General features: G+C 38.7%; 1 protein-coding gene across 1 annotated transcript in view; it reads right to left on the bottom strand.

Moving 5' to 3' along the window:
* The window catches only part of phf21b (PHD finger protein 21B), a 57,637-nt gene that overhangs the window by 13,213 nt on the left and 17,693 nt on the right, over positions 1-26,731 (bottom strand). The window contains exon 2 of the mRNA XM_081364503.1: positions 14,889-15,107. Coding sequence (XP_081220629.1) covers positions 14,889-15,107 — 219 coding nt within the window. The remainder of the gene's footprint in view (positions 1-14,888; positions 15,108-26,731) is intronic.

Raw genomic sequence — 26,731 nt, 5'->3', positions numbered from 1 at the left:
TACTTGTGAAGCAACACTATTAAGTGTTGTGAAGCAACACTACTTGTGAAGCAAGATATTAAGTCTTGTAAACTTCTTTTATCTTAATACTAAAAAAAGTGAATCAGTTCAAAATATCACTGAATTAACTGATTCTACAATTAATTTACTTCAGTCAATCAAACATCTGTCTTAGCATGCATTTTTCTTAGTAAAAACTTTATGTAGCTAAATGTTGTTCATTGTTATATTGCCACATATAAATATTTGTCCTTGTGTTCAACATTTTACTGTATTTTTTTATGATGGTGCCTCTAAAAAACATAATTTATTTTAAAAGCAAATACAGATATATCAAAATCTATACTGAATATTATGAAAATGTCAAATGCTGCTAAAATATTTACAGGTAACAGTTCTACGGCAGAATAATAGTTAAAAGTTAAAAGTGTTTGATTTAAAAAGAAGAAAAAAGGAGGAATGTTTTAAAGAAATGGCACAGTTACAGTCAGAGAGAGCAGTGAGAGTAAATTTGAGGAGAAAACCCAGATATTTCATGTGATATTGTTCATTAAATTGGGTGACCAGATATCAATGTCAAATTAAAAATACCATAATTAAAGTATTTTATTAAACAATGTGCTGACCACTAACGGTAATTCTCCTTATCTTATGCATCCTACACATTTTTAACTTGTTGAATGTTTAAACCAGGGCTATAGTTAAATAAGAGTGAAACTACACTAGCAAAATAAAATATGCATACATTTGCATAATTAAGCTAAACTCTTGTCTTTTCCCTGTCACTAGTTCAGTACCAGCAAACCCCACATGGAGGCGCTGTGAGCAGTTAAAATACCAGTTCATAAAGTTTCTGTCTTCAGCAGGTGAACAAGAGAGGAAATGACACACAGATGAGTGTTTTATAGATAGAAATATATACAGTGAATATACATGATATACAGACATTTATCTTAATACATACACTGCTGAAATGCAAGCATATATATTATATTTGTTTTTCCACACAGAACAGATTCAGCTCTTTACTCAAAAGGACAACTGACTTCAGCCACAGAGACAGAAAAACAAACTTAAAAAGCTAGCATTACTAGCATCTATTATTTTACAGAATTGAAAACTCATGCCACACCAGGAAAAACGATATGTGACCAGTTAGCTGAACCAGCATGCTAATAATCTTTTTTGAAATGAAATGAAGCAGTCAAATTGCGTAATCAGAACACCCCACTGCTCTTCTCTCTCTGCACATGTAGACGCTGTGCAATTCAATTAACACTTGGCATTTGCCGTGTCATTGGTGTGTGGGAGTTATTAGTGATGCCTTTTGGACCGGCGTGTGCGACTGTAGCTGTGTTTGTAGCACAGCACCCCAATTCTGACTTATCAGCGGGGCATAAACATTGGAACAGAGCCCGTCTTCTTTATTTAGGTGGTTTGAAGTGCCTCTGTAAGGCCTTACACAAGTGGTTCACAGACCTGGTCCTAGGGAAGTAATGTTGTCAATGTTGTCAGACAGTGGTTCCCAACCCCATGCAACACTGCACATTTTCTTATCGAAGTCTTGGGCTGCGTTTACACTTGGCATTAACATGCAACCTGTACATGCAACCGGATGTTGTCTACACACACATTGAAAAGACAAGTGTAAACGCTCTTCTAATCGGAATGTTATCATTATTTTAAATATATCTAGTCAGTGACAGAGTGCAGACATATTCATCTAAAATAATTCTGTATTTCCAGCTTCAGAATCATGAATATTTTTATTATGGTGTAACCATTGTCCTGTGCACTGGGTAACCAGCATCAAGTTCAAGCCTATTCATTTACACCCACAATGTAAAACCACATTTAGCATTTTAAATCAACAGTGAATTTTTTTGTTAACCTTTTACCATACGTCTTGGAGTATCACAATAATATCTTATCGTGAGTTCAGTATCACGATATTTATCGAATCGTGACATGAGGGCATTGTTACATCCCTAGTCAAAACATTTACTAACAGTGATGAATGGAGAAGAAGGCAGTGTTTTGGGACGCGTTTGAAATTTGAACTTTTAATTTGACAACATCTTGGTGCTCATGTGTGAGGCTCTGAAATCAGCGAGATGTGACAAGTCAAAGATGGCAACGCATGTTTATATAGAAAAACGACTGAAAAGCAACGCAGTGAAATATGGCAAAGCTTTTTGTGCTATTAATAACTTGTTTAAAATTCCTTGTGCCAATTTGTGGGGCTTAAGATCAAAAATATATTTTGAGGCATAAGGTACAATAACTGTTTCCAATCATAAAAGGCCTCATTAAAAGAATAAGAGTCTTAAAGAAACTTTTAGTTGTTTGACATAATATTTTATTAAAATAAGAATAAATAAGCAGTTTTGCTCTGCCTTCCTAATCAAAGCCAACAAGCAGATGCATGCATGCAAAAAAAAAATAGAACATGGCCATGGCCTCACGGACATATCTGGCCCTCAAGGGCCACTGACCTTACGGGACTTTCGCACCAGAGGAACGTTAAAAGTAAAATAAAAAAAATTTACACAGAATTTAACTGGGAGCCAATGCAAATTTTGTAAAACAGGAGAAATATGTTCAGAGATGGAAGTTTTGGTATGACTCGAGCTGCGGCATTTTGTGCCAACTGTAATTTATGAAGAGATTCGGATGGAAGCCCATAAAACAAAGCATTACAATAGTCGATTCGTGATGTTACAAGAGCATGCACAAGTGTAGCAGTACTCTTGAGTGAAAGGACGGGACGCAGACGATTTATATTCCTAATATGAAAGAATGCAGAATAGGTATCACTGTTAATATGAGCTTCAAAAGACAGAGTTCTGTCAAGAATGACACCCAACCTTTTAACCTGCTTCGACAGAGGAATAGATCAATTATCTATTACCATAGAAGAAATATTTGACTTAGTTATTGTATTTTTTGAACCAACGAGAAGAATTTCTGTTTTATTACTGTTCAATTTTAGAAAATTACTTGAAAACCATTTTTTTTTTTATTCACTTAAGCACTCACCAAGAGCAGAAGAGGGAAACTTTGAAGAAGGTTTAGAAGACAGATAAAGTTGGGTGTCGTCAGCATAACAATGAAAATCAATCAATCATATTTTCTTAAGATGATGCCAATTGGTAAAAGATAAATAATAAACAAAAGAGGTCCTAAAAAAGAACCCTGGGAACACCAGTGACAACATAGGTGGGTTTTGATTTAAACTGTTTAAGTTGTACAAATTGAATGTGGTCCAATTAATTAATTTAAATAAAATTAATAATTTGTTTAATTCGTTACATTTATATAGTGCTTTTCTTGGTACTCAAAGCACTTTACATATGGAAGGGGGAATCTCCTCAAGTGTACTAAGTGTATGGTAGGTACAGGGCCGTTTCTAGCCTTTTTGGCACCCTAGGCAAGATTCCTATTGACCCCCCCCCTCCCTCCCTCCCTCCACTATCCTTCTAGGGGGGTTCGGGGGCATGCTCCCCCGCAAGAAAATTTTGTACATTTTAAGGTTAAATTAATGCATCAATCTGGTACTTTGAGAGCTAAAATTTAAGAGCTTCAACCCATGAACTGTGCACATTGAACAAAGAAAAACCATTGACTTGTACCTGGACACTAAAGAGGGCTCAAACATCTCATTAGTTATCATGATATAGAGTCTCAGTCTACATTACATTATCACTGGTGTTTATGATTTATATAAGTATTCCTATGACGTAAAATCCATATAGCCAATCATATGTAGGCTACTTTATAAATTAAAATGAATATTTCAAAAGTATAATTTACATTACACTATAGTATCGGAAAATTACAATACTTTTGTCCTCGTAATTTCTTCACTTGCAAGAAATAAACCCTTGAGCTTTTATTTTGGAGAAAAACACCAGATCACCATGCTGATCGCATGAGCAAAGTGCGCACTTTTCTTTAAATCATGCAGCACAAACAGAATGTCTAGGCTACTTAATTAAAGTCTTGTGCTGTTTTATAAAGGCACAAAGCCTTTTGATTTCGATTTTAATTCATTGACAAAATATAACGCTAGAGACCTTTATGTTAGGCTATAAATTTTACATCTCAAGTGTTGGGAAAAGGGAGAAGAGCGATTTCGGCAAAAGGCGGATTCGAACTCAGGTCGAACGCATCCAAAGCTACTTTCAAGCACCTCACGCCTTACGACCTATGCCACTGTAGATATATAGTAGTGGGCGTATTTTTGCTAAAAAAGACAGGCACTTAGTGCAAATATACGCTCCATTATCGGAAATGTAAAGAAAGAAGGATTTTTCTTCCACTCACTTGGGCAAAAATCTTTTGGTGTGGTGGGGGCTCTCAATGGCGCCCCCCAGCTGTTTGCGCCCTAGGCGACCGCCTAGTTTGCCTATGCCTAGAAACGGCCCTGGGTAGGTACTACATTTAGTTTGAAACTTCACAACAGTTAAAAAAGTATGTTCTATATAGAATGAATGTGAATTCCTATAATTTTGACTTTATGACAAAGCAAGGAGTTATAGTTCCTATAACTATTGGCGGAAGTACCTGCTTTTTGGGACCACAGGAACTGGGAACGATTTTAGTAATAGGAATTTTGTTTTATAGGGGTTAAATTAGCTCCTGCTTCAGAGTAGGGTCTAACCCAGCGCAATAGGAACTACCAGTGACATGAGTGCACGTTGATTGGCTGAACGCATAACGCAGAAGAGGGAAAGAAAATAGCGTCACAGTCCAGCTTAAAGGGGGGGTGAATTACTGTTTCATGCATACTTTAGTTTTTAACACTGTTAAAGAGTTGGATTCCCATGCTAAACATGGTCAAAGTTTCAAAAGTTAAGTTGTACGTTTGAAGGAGTATTTTTGTTCCAAAAATTGTCCTTCCGGTTTGTCACAAGTTTCGGAAAGTTTTTTTCGAGTATGGCTCTGTCTGACGTAAGAGAGGGCGGAATTTCCTTATATGGGTCCTAAGGGCACTTCTCCGGTAAGATCGCGGGCGCGCGCGCACTCGTAAAACAGAGCAAGAGAGTGAAAGCAGTTCGCCATCAAAGCGCCCTGCCCGGCTTTTGGGAAGTCAATGTCACCAAAGAAGTGTGTTTTTGGTTGCCAGGGCAAGACAACCCTGCACAGATTCCCAAAGAACCCGGCGTTAAGGCACTCGTGGATGGAGTTTGTTTTCCTGAGCATAAACGGAGTTGTGTAAGACTGTTGTTCCCTGCATTTCGACGATGATTGTTTTATAAACAAAGCCCAGATCGTCTAATGCTTAAGGATCGAGCAGTCACAATGATAAAGGTTCGCAGTCGTGCATTGGAACGGTGAGTAAAACTGTTGAACAAATGTCTCTGTGTGTTGTTAGCTCGGCGCGTTAGCACAGCTTTAGCTTCGCCCACACGGCCCGCCCCCAGCCGCTCGTTTTTTTCCGGAAAGACTCGGTACAGCCAATCTTTCAATTAAAAATATAATAAAACAAAAGACTTTTTGGAGATATGAAGGATGCAGTATTACTCTATAGGTACTCAAGATTAACAGGAGATTGAGTGAAAATGAGCATTTCACCCCCCCTTTAAGTAATTTCAGTGATGGTTAATTTTTGTTGTAAAAAAGTTATTCATTTAGTTCATTTATATATATATATATATATATATATATATATAGCCGTTCTGGAGAAAACCTAATGCCATCATCCAGCTAAGTTCAGTTCTCATATAATGGTGTCAATGCAGGCAGATCAATAATATTGTTGAATATTAAATGTCCCCAACTAAGCAAGCCAAAAGCCAAAAGTCAAAGTGCAACAAAGCTGAAAAAGGCGACAGTGGCAAGTAGGGATGTCCCGATCAGGTTTTTTTGCCCTCGAGTCCGAGTCATTTGATTTTGAGTATCTACCGATACTGAGTCCCGATCCGATACTTCTATAATACATAAAAAAAGAATAAAGAAGAGCGAAAAACAGATCCAGGATGGATTCACCTTATTTTAACATTCAACAACTCTGTTAACAAACAGAGCACTTCTGTGATGTAGCTTGAACAATCAAGTAATAAAAAACATAAATTCTTCACTTTTGGACTAAGTGCAACAGTAAATATAAAAAAGTGTAATATATAAACAAATAGCACCTCAACTTAAAATACCCAGCAGGCATGTAAACAAATAAAAAAATAAAAGTGCCACAGTGTTTGCAAAGCCAGTAATGTGCTTTTAGGAACTGCACTCGCTGGTTTCACACTTCACGCGTTAGCAGAGCGTGCAGCGCGTATTTTTTTTCGGCGCCCATGTTAACAGATTAGAGCATTCACACCGCACGCAGAGGCGGCGCGGCAGCGCGTAGCAGAGCAGGAGCAGCAGTGCCGCGATAGTTTCGGCGCCGAGTCTATTTTTGCTGCGCCGCTTACGCTGAATTAAAGTGACAATGCATTGATCATGGCAAAAATACACCGCCATTTTAATCCAAAAAGTGCATTGATGAAATCTATTGTGTTTTAAACAGTCGATCAAATGACCAACAGCAATTTAAAAAGAAAACAAATGTCCAAAACAAACTTGTTGCCAGAACAATAAAAACAAAGATGAACCAAAAGTTATATAAATGACATTATTAATAAAATAAGCTTCTTGACAAGTCTTTTCTCTTAAATGTATTTGAAAACGAAATAAAGCAATGCCAACTTATCCATTTTGGAGTACTCTGTCTGTACACAACCCGCAGTTTAGCCGCGCGTGATAAACGCTGCCAGTGTGAAAGCAAAACGCTCTTGTCCTGCTCCTGCTCACCATACGCGCTGCTTACGCTCTGCTAACGTGCGCAGTGTGAAACCGGCGTAACTCTGTGCCACCGCATAACTATAGATGTGTTAAAAAATAATGAGAATATACTTATCCGAGTCCTGATCGGGAGGTAACGTCCGATTCCGATCGAGTCTTGAAACCACGTGATCGGATCGGGACATCCCTAGGAACCCAAGGAACCCAAACTCCATCCGGTAACAGAATGGAGAAAAAAACCTTGGGAGAAACCAGGCTCAATCGGGGGGCAGTTCTCTTCTTACATCTTGAGCCCTTAGAGATTCCGGAAAATACACGGATAATGTGTCCCGGGATTTGTCCCGGGATCGTTTGATTTTGGTTCATTCACACTGCCAGTGATTTTCCTGAATCTGTGCGTGCGTTCACACACATCCCGTAAAGATCCCGTAAAGACACGTGACATCGATGTGACATGTAATGTCTCAGCAGCATCTTAAGTTTGCTTATGAGCTGTGATTTCTCTCGCTTATGTATTTTTTTTTTTTTCTGATTCGATCATAAACTAGCGCATCACGTACCATTTCACTAGCTGGCGAACGATCACAGCTTCAGCGTCATCACTACGACACACCCCTTAAGGCATTGATTTCCGCTTTTGTTCACACAGAACGCATTCCGGGACTGATCTCGGCAATGTTACTAGGTCCCTATCCCAGCTTTTCATCAATCCCGGGACGTGTTTGCGTTTGCAGAAGGCACTCTAGCAATTTTACAGCAATTTTTGTGAAAGGGGCTATAGACACTTCAGACTAAAATTAATTCACTCCGTCATTCTGTGGTAGGGTCATATGCATATGCTCTGCTGTTTGAACAATCTGAGCACTTACTCTGACAGACTTCAAAAGCCTCTAATATACATGCACACAAATGAACAAAGCGATTTTTTTGCCATTTTCTTGTCACAAAATTGTTTGTTTCAACAATGGTAATTAAATCTTTTCAACAGATTTCTGGAAACCAACATAAAGAACTTAAAATCAGACTCTTTTGTTATGCATTGACATCACTGGGAAACCGCACGGAGATGCTTTTGAGTGTTGCTAAACAAAAGTAAAGACATCTGTAAAAGAACGGTCAGAGGGGAGGACAGAAAAACGGCCTTTCTGAAAGATATGCAGCTGGTCAGCATTTTTATGGACTCTGTGAATAATGAACCCAATCTCTGAGCTCAATCTGTTCTCTTTTGTGTTTCCTGTGTTGAAATGTATGTTGTGTCCTAGAGGAATCTTTTACGTTTTTCATCTCATTTGGACACATGAAAATACATGCATTATTTGATGTCTTTTTTAATAATACACATGGATTTTATTCTTACATTGTTTTACAAACGAATATGACAATCAGATACCCTAAATCCCTAATAATTCATTTAAAATCTTTAACCTGCAGTACTTTTTTACTGTCAAAATCATGTTTTATCTAAAAAAATATATATATAATTTAAAAGTTATAACACTCAAGCTTTGATACATGAAAAATGGTTTGAAATCAAAATGTCAGTGATATTTTTTCTTAAACTGTTTACATCTTGTTTCATCATGTCAAATTATTTGATAGATCTAAATTTCAAGCATAGATATTTTAAAAAAATTTGCAATTAATTTTGCAGTATACAATATGTACCATTAAATACTTTTTATTTTTGACAAGCTATATTATCTGAACATTCTAACATTTAAAAGGCTAACATTTAAAATGTCAGCAATGAAAAAATATATATTTTTGTACATTCCCTGCATGTGACCATCCAGTTCTACAAACTATATATCATTTGAATTTTATAACAAACAAGCACTGATATTTAAAGCTATTTTCAATAAAAAAAAATTAAAAACATTGATTTCTTTATTATTATTATTATTTATTTATTTTAAATAAGAATTTAAAATGTACTTGTAATTTAACTGTACTTATTTCATAATGAAAAAGTGAATAGGTTCCAAAAAAATCTCAACAATTATGATCAAAAGCGATTTTTAATTTATGTCAGGAGTGGACATGAAAACATGCAACAGTCCTGACTTTTGCTGTCCACTGGCGATGCACAAGTCCAGTCATACAAACTTTGATATAGTTTTGGCTAAATTTTTGTAATACAACCCTACAAACTACAATTATTTGCAGTTGTATTCTTGTCAGTTCAGTGTAGCTTGTGAAGTTGCTTCATATGGTGCATATGTGCTGAAATGAAGCTTTTATTATGTGCATCCACACTGGACCACAATCCACTTATTATCCAGTTCCAAATGACTGGCCAGGTGGTCTGAGATCTCTCCCCCCTCCCGCATTCATCAACAAAACAAAAAGCCAGTGATTGGTTCTCCTTCTCTAGTGCGAAGGGTGTTTTAGGGTTTTGAATCAGTGGGCAGCTGGGGAGAGCTGAAAACAGCTTCACTCTACCAAACAATACAGCCATAAAAGGCAGTAAAACAATCCCAGCGTTCCAGTCTGAAGGAGGGGGAAGGGAGAGAGAAGGGGGAGGACAAGTGAAAGAAGTGGTGGAGGGGGTGACTACTCATGCGAATGAAGAGTCTTTTCTGTTGGGAAGGTCTTTGCTATTATTTATTAAGACCTGCTTTGGGACACACTCCAACCAGAGTAGACAGTGTATTTCATGTGATATAAACAAGAAACTAGGGAATATACAATATGTTGGAATAACTAAAATTTAAAATACTGTTTTGATAACAGAAGTTTGTGGACAGTTTATTTCCAGTGATTTGTTGGATGAGTGATGGTACAACACACAGGTAAAATAGTAGTGTGGGCAGCAAAAGTTGCAATCCTGTTGTACCTTGTGTGTCAAGTGTTGTACGATCTCTGAGCCAATAACACACTAAATTTTATGTTTGTCAACATAACATATTTGGACAAACATATTTTCAATGGTTTGTTGGCCGAGCTAGAGGCAAAAGGCAAGACAGTACTGTGAGCTAGAGAAGATCAATATACCATAATACAGTCCTACAATTGCCTACAACAGGCAGTTCGCATCACACTGGTTACCTTGACAAAAACCCAATAGGATTTCCCCATAGGCTTCTGGATTATCGCTAAAAACAAGCTCTGTGATCAACAAAAGTTTATACTTGCACATTTTGTCCATCAATATAATTATCACAGATAAACACAACTTTTATGAATTTTGAAGCCAGTCGCCAGTCAGTCGCTGGGAGTAAAAAGCTAAAGGTAGGCTATAAACGAACTACACCACGGTCCCACGTCTTTCAGTCTCTGAAACTCTTTCAGTTTTTATCTAAAAACATTTTCCAAGAACGTTTGACTTAGAATAGTTTATAAGAGCACAATTATAAGCAAAACGAGGCTGTAAAAGCGGACTGAGTTTATCTGTTCGGCGAGATTTAATTTCCTAAACAGCCTCTGTAGTCCCATTTAACTACTTGTTAGCAACCGCCTTTTTCAAGACACGCAACAGCTTCAAAAAAAGCATGAGTGGGGTAATACTGAAGTATTTTATGTTGTAGAATAAAACGTGAAAGTGTCTTAAGATTGTGTTCACCACAGACATTATTCAGCCATTTAACCAAAACCCCATTCAAAAAACCCATTGACTTCGGGACGATGGAACCGGAAGAGCTAAAATGCAACTCGCTTTCGTGTTTTGGCCTACAAAGTGATGTCATACCTGCATCACTCTATGATCAGCGCACACAAACACATAGCTCTTTTGCAGTCTCGCTTTCAGTTTTGTCAAATTAGATATGTTGTCTACCCTCACTTAAAGTGCCCACTTTGCACAAGGAGATGGTACTTCCAGGCAAAACTGACCAACACAGAAAAGGCCACCGTGCTGAATGTGTCATCTGTCACTGCGTGATGGTGTGCATTGCTATAATAATCCCGTCTCATGCCAATGTATTTCAGAATGCTGGGGTTGTGATGGAGGTGCTTTTGTTGGTTTTTAGATGGGTTTATTTAGTTGTACCTGTGAGCAGCTGATGTTTTGCATAGTGTCGTGTTTGTGTTTAGTTGTACCAATTGTAGTTGTACCTGTGAGTGGCTGATATTTGTGCTGTGTATTTGTGTAGTAGGAGTGTAATGGTTCTTAGTAAAAAATCCAACCGCACCATTCTCCACACATGGTTCGGGATGGTTGATATCAAATCTGATGATGCATCTATAATATGGTTTGTTGAAAATAACTAGGGATGCACCGATACCACTTATTCCAGAACGAGTCCGATACCGATACTTTCATTTTTGGTACTTGCCGATACCGGCAGTTTATTAGACTGCTGCCCCTTTAAGACCGAACGCACGGACCCCATTTAAATATACTGTCTACGTTCACTTGAATTAGTCAGTACAAGCAAGAGATGTGAAAGACAATTCAATTCAGTATTTGAGCGCTGAGACGCTGGTTTTCGGGGCGTGCACTTTGGATGTTTGCGTTCATGGAACTTCTTGACTTGCACACGTCCTGTAATAATGTAGGGAACCACTCGTCATGGCTGGACTGGCCATTGGGCATACCGGGCATTTTCCCGGTGGGCCGACGTGCTTTTTGGGCCGATACATCTCATACTCATACATAATTTTATTTTTATTTTTTTTACGGCCCATAAAATTTGTACATCGGCGACCCATTCGTTTTGTTTTGTTTTGCTTAATTTGCGGCGCTGGGTTTGTGCTGGTGTAATGCATTGGTCAAAAAAAAAGTCAGTGTTAGTTTTTTTTTTCTGACAGACCAGCCCATGAAACACGTAGATCAGCGGCCCATTGGCTCTTTTCTTGATTGTCACTGGGCAGGCCCAATCACAACTTTAAACGAGTGAGCGAGCGTGCAGCAGTGTCAGTGTGTATCTGTCAAAATAGTCAGCGAGATGGAGAAGAAACGCAAGGAATGTGCAGAGAAATAGCGTGAAAAAATAGAACCAGGCCCTTAAAGCAGACGCTTTGTGTCAAAATATATGTTTTCTGACCTTCATCAGCTCCTGTTGCAGATGATTTCAATTTCAATTTCAATTTCAATTTATTTATAAAGCACAAATAAGCACAACTTCCGTTGATCCAAAGTGCTGTACAGAGGATAAAAAAGACAAGACGCAATACACTACAAAGATAGCAACAAGACAGTTGCTTCAACATTCAATTTGCATACGACAGATCAAATAGAAATGTCTTTAACCTCACTTTAAAAATGGCCAAAGTTGGCGTAGCTCTGATTTCAGGAGGGAGGCTATTCCAGAATCTAGGAGCGGCACTAGAAAAAGCCCTGTCTCCTCTAGTCTTAAGTTTTATTCTTGGAACCACCAGAAGGCCTAGGTTCGCAGACCTAAGAGCTCTTGATGGTTGATAAACAGTCAGTAAGTCCGTGAGGTATGATGGAGCCATCCCATGTAATGCCTTAAAAGCTAATAATAAAACTTTAAAAGTGATTCTATAGCGCACTGGCAGCCAATGGAGTGACTTAAGGACAGGAGTTATATGATCTCGTTTTCGAGTTCCTGTCAGAACTCTTGCAGCGGCATTCTGGACTATTTGAAGACGGTTAATGGATGATTCACTGATCCCCACATAGAGCGAATTACAATAGTCCAGCCTTGTAGAGATAAAAGCATGTATGACTTTTTCGAAGTTAGAGAATGAGAGTATAGACTTAATTTTTACCAGAGTTCGTAACTGGTAGAAGCTTGATTTTACAACTTGATTGACCTGTCTATCAAGCTTTAGGGCACTGTCTAGTACCACTCCCAAGTTCTTAACATATGGCCTCACATATGGTGTCAAGGTACCAAGATTTATATTTGTTGTATCGTGTAAACTGGAAGGTGTAAACACTATAACCTCTGTCTTTTCCTCATTCAAACTTAAAAAATTTTGCGACATCCATGCTTTCACATCCTCAAGGCAATCAGCCATCTCTTCTATATTCTTTCCATGGTTAAGAGGAAAATACATTTGTGTGTCGTCTGCATAACAATGATAACTCAAGTGATAACTCAGATGATAGTGAGGAAGATCAGGAGAGAGATGGGAAAGTGTAGAGCCTGCGGTAATAAGAACTACTTTCAAAACACTTAGGCCATGTCATGAGTGTAGGAACCCATAACCCAGTTACAGATTATTTCCACATCTGCATAGTTGACGATTACCGCAATTCACTAGAAATTTAATGAGAGGTGTTTGTAAACCATGTTTTCCGCCAAAATAAAAGCTTGATGCAGTTTGCGTCAAAATAAAAGATCATGTGCTTATCTATCTATAGAAATTGGTACAACACTAATTATGAAAGTGTCCTTTATTTTTTAGTGCATTTGTTTTACAAAATATGGCTATTACTGTCATTGGATTAATATTATAACTATTATTATGTAGTAGGTGTAATGTAAATAGATTTAAATAGATAATAAATTTTTCTTTGTTTAATTTGCACACTGAATATGGGTTGGAGCTTTTAATTTTGAACTCTCAAAGTGCACCAGATTGATGAATTTAACATTAAAATGCACAAAATTTTCTCATGGGGGGGGGCATGCCCCCAACCCCCCCTAGAAGGACTGAGGTCCCACCACCATAGTTTTAACAAAAATCCTGTAAGAAACACTTGTATTGCTATGCCTATGCAGCTTATAGCTTGTTTCAGGATTCATCACTGTGTAACAATGTGTTCCTATATTTCGTTTAATATTCCACTAATAAGATACATTTACTTCATAAACAGCTTTCTTTTTTTATCCCCATTATACTCTCTGTTGTCAGTGTTTCTTTATCTGGACACAAGTGTACAAACGCTGCCTGGTATCGGTTGTTGGTATGAAAGCATTTTTCCGAGTACGAGTACGAGTACATGAACTCAGTATCGGGCCCGATACCGATACTGGAATCGGTATCGTGCATCCCTAAAAATAACCGTGTAAAACATTCCTCTAATGTATGTTTCCGTCGATGGATGCACATGCAGGCTCCCCAATAATGTATTACAACAGCGATAATCAAAAAACACGAACAAAACGGTCACTCTATGTAAACTTTGTTCAATGCGAGTGCCGTATGTTTGAAACATGACCAGTCATTTATGCTGTCATCACCCGAGTGATCATAGTGAGACCCCTAAACTCATTTAAGCCATGCCAATTTAAACACTCAAGAGCAAAACGAAAAGAGAACTCACGCGGGCTGTGAGATTTGTGTGCGTGTGTGCGCACATCCGTAGCGCAAATATTGAGTTCTCTTTGAAGTCTTGCACTTGAATGGACAAATTCACACAAAAGTTATGTCAACATGTCCGTCTTGATGAACAGACATAGTCTGTTATGCCTTAAGTGAAATTATACAGTTGAGAAAGACAACGCATGTGTACTGAATCTGTGCATTCTGTCTTAAAGGGACAGCAGCCTAATATTCCTGCTGTCTGTGTTTTTAATGTTAATCAAACAACATATGACAAGGAAATCACGCACTGCTCTTGATTGAATTGCTTTTGTAACTTTAATAAAGTATTCATCTTTCATTTATATGGTAAAATATGCAATGTTTTTTTTACATTTGATTCCTTTATTCAATGTCTGTACCTTAAAACTAGTCAGACCTCCCTGAAAAGCACTGTTTATTTTATTAGTATCTTTGCTCTATTGTCTTTATTTGTGCTGTTGCTTGTAGTTTGATTATTTGTTCTTTGTTTCCCTTTATTTTTATAACATTAGTCTTTTTCTCTGAACACAGCACATACCGAACCGTACCGAAACCGTGAATCTAAAACCGTGATACAAACCGAACCGTAAGCAATTGAACTGAACCGTTGCACCCCTATTGTGTAGCTGTACCTTTGAGTGGTTGATGTTTGTGATGTGTGTGTAGTGTAGTTGTGTTACTGTACCTGTGAGCGGTTGATGTGTGTGTAGTTGTGTTACTGTACCTGTGAGCGGTTGATGTGTGTGTAGTGTATGTTGTGTTGCTGTACCTGTGAGCGGTTGATGTGTGTGTGTGTAGTGTAGTTATGTTACTGTACCTGTGAGCGGTTGATGTGTGTGTTGTGTAGTTATGTTACTGTACCTGTGAGCGGTTGATGTGTGTGTTGTGTAGTTGTGTTGCTGTACCTGTGAGCGGTTGATGTGTACGGCGGGTGTTTGGAGGTTGATGGGGGACGTCGGGAGCGTCTCAGAACTCAACGCTTTTTGTCCGTTAATGTGTGCTGTCACCATGGAAACGGGAGTCTTTGCTGGCACCACGGAGATGGCGATGCTCTGGCTGGGCGGCTTGATGAGGGCGAGGGGTTTAGCAGCCGTCCCCACAGGACAACTTCTGACAGCGAGCTTCTGTCGCACAAAACACACAAACAGCAGGTCATTAACCCTCAAACCTCTGACAACCTTCAGGCCCCTGTGCTGGATTAAAACCTTAATGGTTGATCTTACAGGGGCATTTGTCTCAGGAGTTTTCCTTTTGAACCAGCACAGTTCGTGTCAGTTGTGTACACGCATGCTAATTATCATGAATAATCAAAGTTTTCCCCCAATTTCCAGCACACAGAAGCTTGTACATAATAAAGAGAGCGCGAGGGCTGCTTTGATACTTGTTCATGCTCTTGCATCAGCTCAAGTTCAGGGCCTCAGATTTAAGAGTGCACTTTAATGTCTGTGTGTTTATTGGCTGTTCAAAGTCTTCTTCCATTTCCTCTCATTTACCGTGGGAAATAATACAGCAGATGATCAAACAGTCTTTAAAAGCAGAAAGTAGAGCAGCATTCACTTTCATGTGTGTGGGGTGTAGACTTGTGTACACTGCAAAGAATATATATATATATATATATATATATATATATATATATATATATATATTAATTAGTATTATTTTTTTGTTTTCCAATAAAAATATAAGCATCCCTAGAAAAACTAAAATTACATTTAAATTGAAAATTGTGTAAGATATTAAGACTCATTTAAAAAGGATCTGTTCTGTAGTTTTTGGCATTTTTTATGCATAAACATAAAAAATTGGTTAGATTTAATTGCTTCATATATATCTGTGTTGCATTCAATATATCTTGAAGTTAGTTCAAAATAAATTCTCTGACAAGTCTATTTCACGCAGCTTTTCTTCTCAATTTAATATATCTTGTTTTAAGGGTTTTTCAGGATTTATTGGAAAACAACCACAAAAAAAAAAAAATAGTTTAAAGCATAAATCGTTCAACAAAATGTCTGATAACTGTCAGAAAAAGTCTTACATATTTTCACTTCTCAAGTATTTTATCTTATTTTAAGGATACGGTGCTCTTCGCGTGTCGGTTTTAAAAAGTTTTTTTAAAACTATATTTTAGTTTGATAATGTTTTTTATTTAATATTTTCTATTTTTAGGGGATTTTTTTAATGTACTAAATTATATTTGTGCTGTATTTATAATCCATTTATTAACTTTTTGAGCATAGACCTGAAAATTTAATTTCCAAATTAAACTGTCTAAAATCTTGAATGCTTTGCACATAAGTTTGATCTCTTTTTAAAGACAACACTTGGCAGATTATTGCTGAAGTGAAAAAAGTTTTAAAAAGTCAATTTAAAAAAGTAAAAATTGTACACGTTTTGTTATGAAAAATTTACAAAAATACTATTTTAAAAATTTTTATGAACTAAATATTTTAAAAATCACGTCTTACTCTAAAACTACAAGAAAATCAAAGCCATAAATCTAAACAAGTTGTGTTAAAAATTTGAGCTTGATATCTCAAAAAATTAGCTTTCAGTAAGATTTTGTTTGGCTGCAGTACCAAAGTTTTCACTAGATAAAATTCGTCTCCCATTCATTTCCAACGCTCATTTTTGACCGCGAGGATCACAAGTGTGACTATTTTTTACAGGACCATTTAACCTTTTCAAATCATGTCCATGATTTATTTATTCATTTTTGTGTTCATAAAGCAAGTGCCAAAACCTTTACCAAGTTTCGAACCATTCCAATGAAGTAAAAAAATCTTTTAAAAAAACAAAACATAACATTTTTCGGCCTAAAATGACCAAAGAGCTCCAGAGGGTCAAATATTTTGACTGGAAATTTGAAAAGACAAAATCCACTGGGGTTCTAGAGTCTGATGGTGCACGTAAAAGTGTCGCTAATAATTCCACACACAGAAAACCTCTTTCCCTGCTCCAAACAGCACAGTTCACACTATAAGCACTTTGAATATTTCATATTCCATTCCAGCGACCTGTTCTCATTTCTGAACGGCTTTTATGGTTTTCTGAAGACTGTGAGGGGGGAAGGGAGCAAGAGAAAGAGCGAGACAGGTCTTTCATATTCAGCTTTTCATATTCAGAAGCCCATCTATCTGTAAAGGAGCGTTTTCAATATGTTCTTCACATGTGAGCATCTACAGCCAATAAACCCTGACAGACAGATGCATATATTCATAATGCTGCTTCAGTTTATGATTCTGAAGAATCACATTGGCTCTGCAGGTTTATGTGTTTGCATTGCTAAAGGAAAAGTTATTGGCACTCAAAATTGCTCACTATTACCTGTCACCAGCTTTGTGTTTCTCATTATTGCTGGACAAAATTATCTAAAGCTAAGCATTCACCAAAAAACTCTTAAAACTCTTTCCTTATTTACGACAGTAAATCTGCTGAGAATGAGTGGTGAATTAACCCCAATCCAGAGCAGGTGAAGCAAAAGCCATTTAAAATCACTGCACATGCTCACCACTGTGGTGTGAATAGGATGATTATTCATATGTTATTCATTCATTCTCTCACAATGCATGTGGTGAGCTCTATTGTTTCTAAGGATCAATGTTATCCACAGGAAACCTCACAACCGGCATCTGGACACAACCTTCCACTGCTGCCCCGTTCACCTTAAGACACTGATGATTGTTTCAAAGGTCACCGTATGAACCGACCCACCCCCAAACCACAGCAAGGCAACATGGGTAAACTTGGTAGAAAATTCTAGCTTTATCATTAGATGATCTGTTTTTTTAGCAATTGCTGCTTTCAAATGAAACTTTATTATGTTGTAAAATGATTCCAATAAATACTCCTATCAAATTAATGCCACAAAGACGTAAATTAATTATCTGTGAATCATTTTTGGAAACGGTAGTAAATGCAAATTAACCATTTAAACAAAGTGATTCACTTCTCAGTGCTCAAAGTGAAGTCAGGTCACTTTTATTTAGTGCTTTTTTACAATACTGATTGTTTCAAAGCAGCTTTACAGTGACAACAGGAAAAAAAAAACGCAACAAAGTTAGTTTCAAACATAGCGTCACATTCCAGCTTAAGTAAGTTCAGGAATGATTAATTTTCGTTTAAAAAAGTTCTTAATTTAGTTCATTTATATATCTAGCCACTCTGGAGAAAACCGTGATGTCATCGTCCAGCTCAGTTCAGTTCTCATACAATGGTATCAATGCAGGCATCAATAATATTGTTGAATATTAAGTGTCCCCAACTAAGCAAGCCAAAAGTCAAAAGGTAAAAAAGGCGACAGTGGCAAGGAACCAAAACTCCATCCAGTGACAGAATGGAGAAAAAAACCTTGGGAGAAACCAGGATCAGTCGGGGGGCAGTTCTCCTCTGGCCAATGAACGAATAGTGTATGATTGATTCAGGCAGCATTATAGGTCAGAACATTCAGAATATTATCCAGTTCCATCTGGTTGAAGATCATATTCATCACGCCGATATGGAGACGGGTATGTGGTAGAACACCATATGATAGAGTTTGAAAACCAATGTACCAATTTGCCACGCTACAATGCAACATATATTTTTTAAAGTAGTTCATTTCAATATTTCTGAGAACAGCTGAGCTACTGTCACGCTAATGGTCGACTTTATCAGTCATTTAAGCAACATCACTTCCTGAAGGCAAATCTGCAGGAGGTTAGTCAGCGTCTCAATCCATCCGTTAAATTTATTTACCATGTTTGACCTAATATTTAAAACTGACGTGGATATTCATCCACACAGTAAGGTGATTGACATGTATGTGTGACATTTCATAAACAAGGGGCTATTTCCCAGCATGCTCAGCAGCAGTGAGTTGGCGGTCTGACACAAACAAAGCCTTTTCAGTGCTGTAATGAACCGCTCGGACCTCTCTCGCCTCGGGCTAAACAAATCAGCCACGTGTCTCGTGTCAACACCGAGCTTCCGGTTTCATTGTGCCCGATGAATGGAACGGGAAATAAATGTTCTCGGTTATCAGAAGCCTTTTCAAGAGTCATTTTAACGCTCTTCTCTTTGACAGCAACAACAACAACCAACTGTGCTCAAAAATCTGCAAACTCTGATCTTCTAATATCTCCTCATGCCCCTCTGATGTCAATGGATCCTGTGTAAAGATCTTCAGGTTTAAGACCCCAGTTTTTTTGGTCAAAATGGCCCCAGATTGGGCAACAGTCTTAATTGGGCATCAAATCCTCTTTTTAGAAGATCACAGTCCATCTAGGGCCCTATGAAATCAGTCCCAAATTCTGTGTTTTATGTTTCCATTTTTCTAGATGTCTGAGACACGCAGAACATGCAGACTTCATATTTAAACAGCAGTCTTTTGAGGTTTAAAGTGCACAGAAGTGTACAGCCCAACTTTTGATTTATTCATCCAAATTTGGCTAAATTCCGTGACGTTCCATTTTATACAGTAATTCCATTTTTATGACTAGATGTTGCAATTATGTAGAAGCCTATTCACCCCTTATAGAGCTAGAGAGTTGCAGATGTGAAGTAGCCTTCATCGAAATGACCTGACCTCGTCCTACCACATGAGGCGATCCCACTTGAGAACGGGATAATCTGGGACTGTCTTGTGCTGTGTGTTTTGGCCTCAGAACCAATAATCTCCTGCCAAACAACAGGCCATGAGCCCAATCCTCAGCTCTCTGTGATAAGACTGTGTGGACGTCAAGCAACGTTTCAGAAGACAAAAACCCCTCAGTCAGAGCTCTAAGATTTCTTCTCATTTTTACTCAGGGTCTTCAAGACTGAGCAATGACTATTGTCATAAAACCTGGTCCACATTGCAAGTTATTCTGGCCGTGAGCCGCCAACTTGGACAGAAAATACAACCACAGTTTGTTGTTTTTATATTTTGTTGAAGGTAAATCTTCCAGACTAGACATATTTGAAATGAAAATATGCACCATAATAATACAATGAATTAAATGTCCAAAAGTAGTCAGGAATAGCTGACAACAGGTGGTTCAATTATTGAAAACTTCTATAATAATCTGATAATCAAACTAGAGCCCCTTTGAACATTATGATAAGATATCTCAAGGCATTATTTATTTGATTGTCTGTACAACAAAAATCCCATGGCCTCATGTAATAGACATCAAATAAACCTTGTGATGTGACCACAACAGGAATGAAACTGAATCCTGACTCCAGATTACGGATGTCATGGTGAGGAAATTTTCGCTTTTCACTTTCACTTTTGAATTTGCGATCTCGCATACTCTGTGTATAGGCCTAAAATTAAAAAAGAAAAACTACAGTAGCGCGGTGGCCAAGTAATGTAATCGGTGTATGGCCAAACACCATGTAACACCAGAAACATCGACTACCCTGGCAAGTAAACTCCCAATTTCCCCCAAACAGTTTTATTGTGTGTCTACTGCCCATCTGGGCCCTTCAGTGAGGCCCGCTTTAAAAACCTGACTGACCAATCCAATCTTAGCAATTGTTGGAATGGTTCCATTAGAAAACCATTTCTAACATAAGACTATTGAGAAGTGTGTTTCTTTGTATAGTTTTAAACTCAGAAATGATCCAATAATACAGTAAAACATTATTGGCAGGACATTTATACTGTAATAGTAAGTAACACACACAATTGTAGCCAGAGAGGATACAAGCTGGTTTTTTTTTTCTTATTTTTCAAATTTTGGTAACACTTTATTTTAATGTGTCCTTGTTACACGTTACATGTTTTTACTATAGTAATAACTATAAATTAGGCATAATTACATGTAACTAACCTAAATCAAACCGTAGTCCTGCCCTTAACCATATAGTAAGTACATGTAATAACTTAATGTTACCCAGTACTTAAATAATTACACTGACACATTAAAATAAGTGTAACCCAAATTGTTAATTACATCTTCTGAAGTTCATGCTGTGTATCAAACTATGTGTTCCCAAATTTTCATGAGGAACATAAGTAATATTGTTCTACATTTTCTAAAAGGTCAATTTAATATTAATTACTGAATGTCATTTCCATATTGATTCAGGTGATTGTGTGGTCCTATAATAACTATGGGTGTAAGAAAACATTAATTGAATATCACAATATTATGTTTGACAATACTGTATTGATTCTCAATGCAGTGTTGATGTTTACTTGAGAAATTAAAAACTGGCATACTGTGCAGCTTTAAAGCAGAATCTAAGAATATATGCACTCGTAACTGTTTTCGTACCTGAAGAATCCTGCAAGCACTTTTATTATTCTTTTTAAAAAAAAATATTGCCAATACACAGCTCTACATATAACTAAAGAGTTTAAACTAGCAAACTTAAAGATCTCCCTTAAGTTAAGAAATTAAGAGAAAAGTATATTATTATTGTAATAGTTGGGAATAGTTGAGATCCTAGTTTGAAACATCAACGGTGTGAAGGTAAAGTAAAGAAGAAGAAAAAACAGTTAAATCACTAGTTCCCCAGCTGTTAAGTCCAAAATGTCTCCAACGCCTGCCAGTCAGTTACATAACACCAAGTAACAAAGTAATATTCAGGTGAAACCTTAGCATGATTTGTAAGTACAGCATGAGAACACATTCAATAAACTAATCAAAATCAGAGTCAAAGTCAAAGTCTGTTTATTGCCTCCATCTCAATGATCTCAAATCCCAAAAACTCATTTCTTTAATAATGCGTCTGATCGATGAAAGCACAGCTCTTCCGTTCTTCAGCACAATGAAATTGGGTTTGAGTATTGTATTGTATTCAGAAACTGGTAATTTTCTTGCTTTAATAAAGATGCAAATCAATATTCAGACCGCTGCCCGTGTTTCTGTGAGTTTCAACATGGCACTTCATCTCAGAGCGAATCACTATTTCATTACACGCACACAAAATGAAATGCCACATGTGAGCTCCTGCTGTATGTCTGCTGGAGAAATCAATCTTTACTGGACTATCGCAGGCGTTGGCGTGTGAACGTGACGAGTGAAACTACATCTTGTTTCTTTTATTGTGTGAGGTGGAGCACGACGACAAACAGTTCAGTTTTAGTTTGACTCTTCTGTTTGCTGTTAACTGCTTGCATCATTTCCAGAACGATTTTCCAGGTGAAAATGTGCCGTACGCTTAACATTTCCTCTGCGTTTGCTAAAATTAATTTCCACTGAAAGGGTACATGAAATCTTGATTGGATTTCTCTCCTAGGAAAACTGCCTGCTATACTGTGAGGGGGAAAAAAAACCTGATTGTTTCTCAAACATTTCTGGATTGATTGACAAAAAAAAATTATAATAGGAATTTTAAGCAATTATTAATAATTCTGGTAACAACACACAAGGTGCATATGCAGTGGTATATACATATACACCATGAAAGTGCAAAAACTTGTCAGTCATATGCTTTCAGATAATTTTAACAACCAGGGAAAAAAGGCTAAATAAGCTTCATTCAGCATCATGAACGAATTCACATTTTTATAAAATAATAAATGTATTTATCCCACAATGTCTTACACTTGGCAGTTGATAATTCTCATTCACATCCACAGAAAACAACATTTCTACAAATTACAAAAAAACTGCATACGATTCAATTTCCATTGATGGGTCCAAACAGACATATCTGAATACAAATAAGGGGCTGTTTACATGACACCGTTTTCAACTAAAAATGTAAAACTTTTTATGGGTTTTGGCCGATCGTTTACACAACGGCGTTGGGATCGTTTTGACAATTGTGTTGTCTGTACGTGGAAAACTGAAAGGAAAAACTTCTCCGTTTTAAGCATATCGTGGTCGTGTAAACGTACCCTTAATCTTTACCCAGTATTTAATATGTAGCGAGAATGATTCTTGAAGTTTGACTCCCTGAATTGAAATTTAAACAAATCATGAGGTAAAAATCGTATTCTCTCTCATTTTTCCAGGAAAAAAGAAGAGAAAAAAAATGCATTTTGTTAAATTTGTGCTTAAAACAAGTAAAACAAATTGACCAATGGAGAAGAAAAGGTTAGTCCTAAACCAAGCCAAAATTATATTCACAAGTAAATGTATTTTCTTTTCTTACATTAGTGTTAATAGCAAAACTCAAAGACCTCAAGTGTGCCTCAAAGTGCATCATTCTGAAGAGATGTATTGATCTTCTCTGATCTTTCGTTTGTGAATAATCTACACTATAAGGCTACAGATCTGTTATGACAAACTCATAACTGCTTCATGACATTTTAAAAAACGCTGTCACGTTCTTTAGTCTTTATTATAACCTTTTCAGCTTTTATTCTATTGTTTTGGTTTTTAGCTCTGCTGTTAAATACGGTTAATGGATCCCGGATCAGGATATGACAGGAACAGCACATCCACAGGAAAAACATAAGCCTGACAAAGCTTTCTGTGCTGCATGATAGATTATTCTCTCAGATCTTCATGTGTCTGTGCTCTACTTTTCTTTTAAGGAGCATGTCTCTGCACTTAAAGTGTTGAAAACATAAAACATACCAAAAAAAAAGCATTAATACTTTATAAATACCACCACAAACAGTCACAAAGTAAGCACTTTTGTCCTTTACGGCCTATGGTAACGACTATGATATGTACATGAGATATATGAATGCAACAATTTGAAAAACAAGGCTGCAAGATAGCAAGATAAGAGCGTTAGTCGAGGGAAATATTTGATCAAACTTTATTTTTATGCCTTAATTATACAATTATGGAGTAATATTAATTAGCAAAATGTACTTACTATAGGTTTAGGGTCAAAGTTTGGTTTAGTGTTATTTGCTGAGAATTATGCATAATTAACTGTTAGTAAATACATGTAACATACAACACATTAAAATAAAGGGTTACTGAATATTTTCCTTGAATAACTGAAATTAAGGCCCCTTTCTCACATAAAGCTATTTTATGACTTCTGTGTACTTGGAATACAGTCCAGCAGTCTTATGGATGGCTATTATGGTGCTTTTTAGACCTACTTATAGGAGCAAACTGTAAACGTTAAAATACTCAATGTTTCAATAGTATATAGCTACAAGACATTAAGCCTTATGAAGTTGTAAAATTGAATACAATTTTACACAGTAAACACTAAATTCATGTTAACATGTATATTCACCTTCCATTGTCAGTTCCTCATCAAAACCTCATTACTGTTTTTTTTTTAAGAAAGTGAGGGATGAGTCCTTATTTTTTAATTAATAAACATTATTCCACAAATACTGTCGATTGAGTTTAAAGGGATAGTTCACCCAAAAATGAAAATTCTGTCATTAAAGGAGAACTCTGGTCAATTTTAACATTGAGCTAATTTTTTTGTACATTTGGAGTGCTGTCAATACAGAGAACAACGACAAAAATCGGTGTTGCCTACACAGAGTTATTCTATTTTTAAAATTTGCACCCTGTTGACTTCAATGGGGCAAGTACTAAACCTGCTTTTAGCCTCTTAACATCCTTCATGTGTCATTACAAGTGCACAGAAAATGTGAGTGATTCCTTCAGAGTGAACACGAGTGAATCTGACTGCAGTAGATGTGAAAGATATGTATAAAAATGTTGTTATTTAAGCCAGCGCAAATACCTGTGTTTACATCCTGTTTTCGGTGGAAGTCCAAAGTAGTCGATTGCCGAGTTCACGGGCGTGATCATAGGTAACTAAACCTTTGATTCACTCGTGTTCACTCTGAAGGAATCACTCACATTTTCTGTGCACTTGTAATGACACATCAAGGATGTTAAGTGTCACAGTGTCTGGTTTATGTTCCTTGGGTCACCACTAGATCTCCTCCTTCCTCACGGTGTCCAGCACACTCTAGTACTACATTCCCCATGATTCTTGTCTTTTCATTGCACTCAGCTGTCCCTTATCACTCATCATTGCATACAGCTGTTTCTCATCACATTGTTTGTACCTGTCTATAAATACCCTGTCTGTTTTAGTCCTTGTCACGGAGTCATTGTGGTATGTCACTTACACTTCTTGAAGTCTGTTTCCTGGTTTGAGTTTGTTTTGTTCCTTGTTTGTTTATTTTGTTATTGGACTGCTAACATGGATTTTGACCCCTGCATGGATGATGACGAATTGGATTGCCCTACAAATAAAAGTGTTGTATTTGGATCCACCTGTTTCTCTCCCATTCCTTGGTGTGTGGATCGTGACAGAATGACTCCGTCATACAATGGATCCAGCAACATGAACATTTTGCAGGGCCTTGCTTTATGGGCCCGCCAGACCGAAGAGGCCATGGCGTTGAATTCCCCTAAGCACCCTTCACCGTTGATTCCGTCCAGCTCAGAACCTGCACCTTACCGTCGGAAACAGAGGAGGAGAAGGAAGACCTCCTCCGTGACTGTTCCAGGGGTCCCAGTTCGGGTGGTCCCGAGTCCGGTGGTCCCGAGTCCGGTGGTCCCAGTTCCGGTGGTCCCGAGTCCGGTGGTCCCGAGTCTGGTGATCCCAGTTCCGGTGGTCCCGGGTTTGGTGGTCTCGAGTCCGGTGGTCCGCAGGCGGAGGAGGAGGAAGACTTCCTGCCTCCCCAATGGCCCGGAGGCTGTCCCCTTTAAGCAGCCCTCTGTTGTCCCGGAGGCCGTCCCCTCCGAGCAGGCCGCTGTCGTCCCGGAGGCCGTCCCCTCCGAGCAGCCCGCTGTCATCCCTGAGATCGTCTCGGAGTCGCCCACCATCAGTCCTGCCACGGCCAAGAGAGTGGTCTTCCTTTTTTATGCAGTGGCGGTACTGCAGGCGTGGAGGAAGCACGGGTCGTCTGCCGATCCAGAGACTGTTCCTGAGCCGGAGCCAGTGTCTGTTCCTGAGCCGGAGCCAGTGTCTGTTCCTGAGCCGGAGCCAGTGTCTGTTCCTGAGCCGGAGCCAGTGTCTGTTCCTGAGCCGGAGCCAGTGCCTGTTCCTGAGCCGGAGCCAGTGCCTGTTCCTGAGCCGGAGCCAGTGCCTGTTCCTGAGCCGGAGCCAGTGCCTGTTCCTGAGCCGGAGCCAGTGCCTGTTCCTGAGCCGGAGCCTGTGCCTGTTCCTGAGCCGGAGCCTGTGCCTGTTCCTGAGCCGGAGCCTGTGCCTGTTCCTGAGCCGGAGCCTGTGCCTGTTCCTGAGCCGGAGCCTGTGCCTGTTCCTGAGCCGGAGCCTGTGCCTGTTCCTGAGCCGGAGCCTGTGCCTGTTCCTGAGCCGGAGCCAGTGCCTGTTCCTGAGCCGGAGCCAGTGCCTGTTCCTGAGCCGGAGCCAGTGCCTGTTCCTGAGCCGGAGCCAGTGCCTGTTCCTGAGCCGGAGCCTGTGCCTGTTCCTGAGCCGGAGCCTGTGCCTGTTCCTGAGCCGGAGCCTGTTCCTGACCCGGAGCCTGTGCCTGTTCCTGAGCCGGAGCCTGTGCCTGTTCCTGAGCCGGAGCCTGTGCCTGTTCCTGAGCCGGAGCCTGTGCCTGTTCCTGAGCCGGAGCCTGTGCCTGTTCCTGAGCCGGAGCCTGTGCCTGTTCCTGAGCCGGAGCCTGTGCCTGTTCCTGAGCCGGAGCCTGTGCCTGTTCCTGAGCCGGAGCCTGTGCCTGTTCCTGAGCCGGAGCCTGTGCCTGTTCCTGAGCCGGAGCCTGTGCCTGTTCCTGAGCCGGAGCCTGTGCCTGTTCCTGAGCCGGAGCCTGTGCCTGTTCCTGAGTATGTGCCTGAGCCGGTGGTGTCTGTTCCTGTGCCTGAGCCGGCTGTTCCTGAGCCCTCAGTGACCGCGACACTGGCCATTATGGCCACAGCCATGTGGTGTG

Source organism: Scardinius erythrophthalmus, assembly GCF_964197995.2.
Source record: "Scardinius erythrophthalmus genome assembly, chromosome: 4".
NCBI classification, from domain to species: Eukaryota; Metazoa; Chordata; class Actinopteri; order Cypriniformes; family Leuciscidae; genus Scardinius; species Scardinius erythrophthalmus.
The sequence above is the reverse complement of the archived record's forward strand: the minus strand, read 5'-3'. Positions and strand labels throughout refer to the sequence as shown.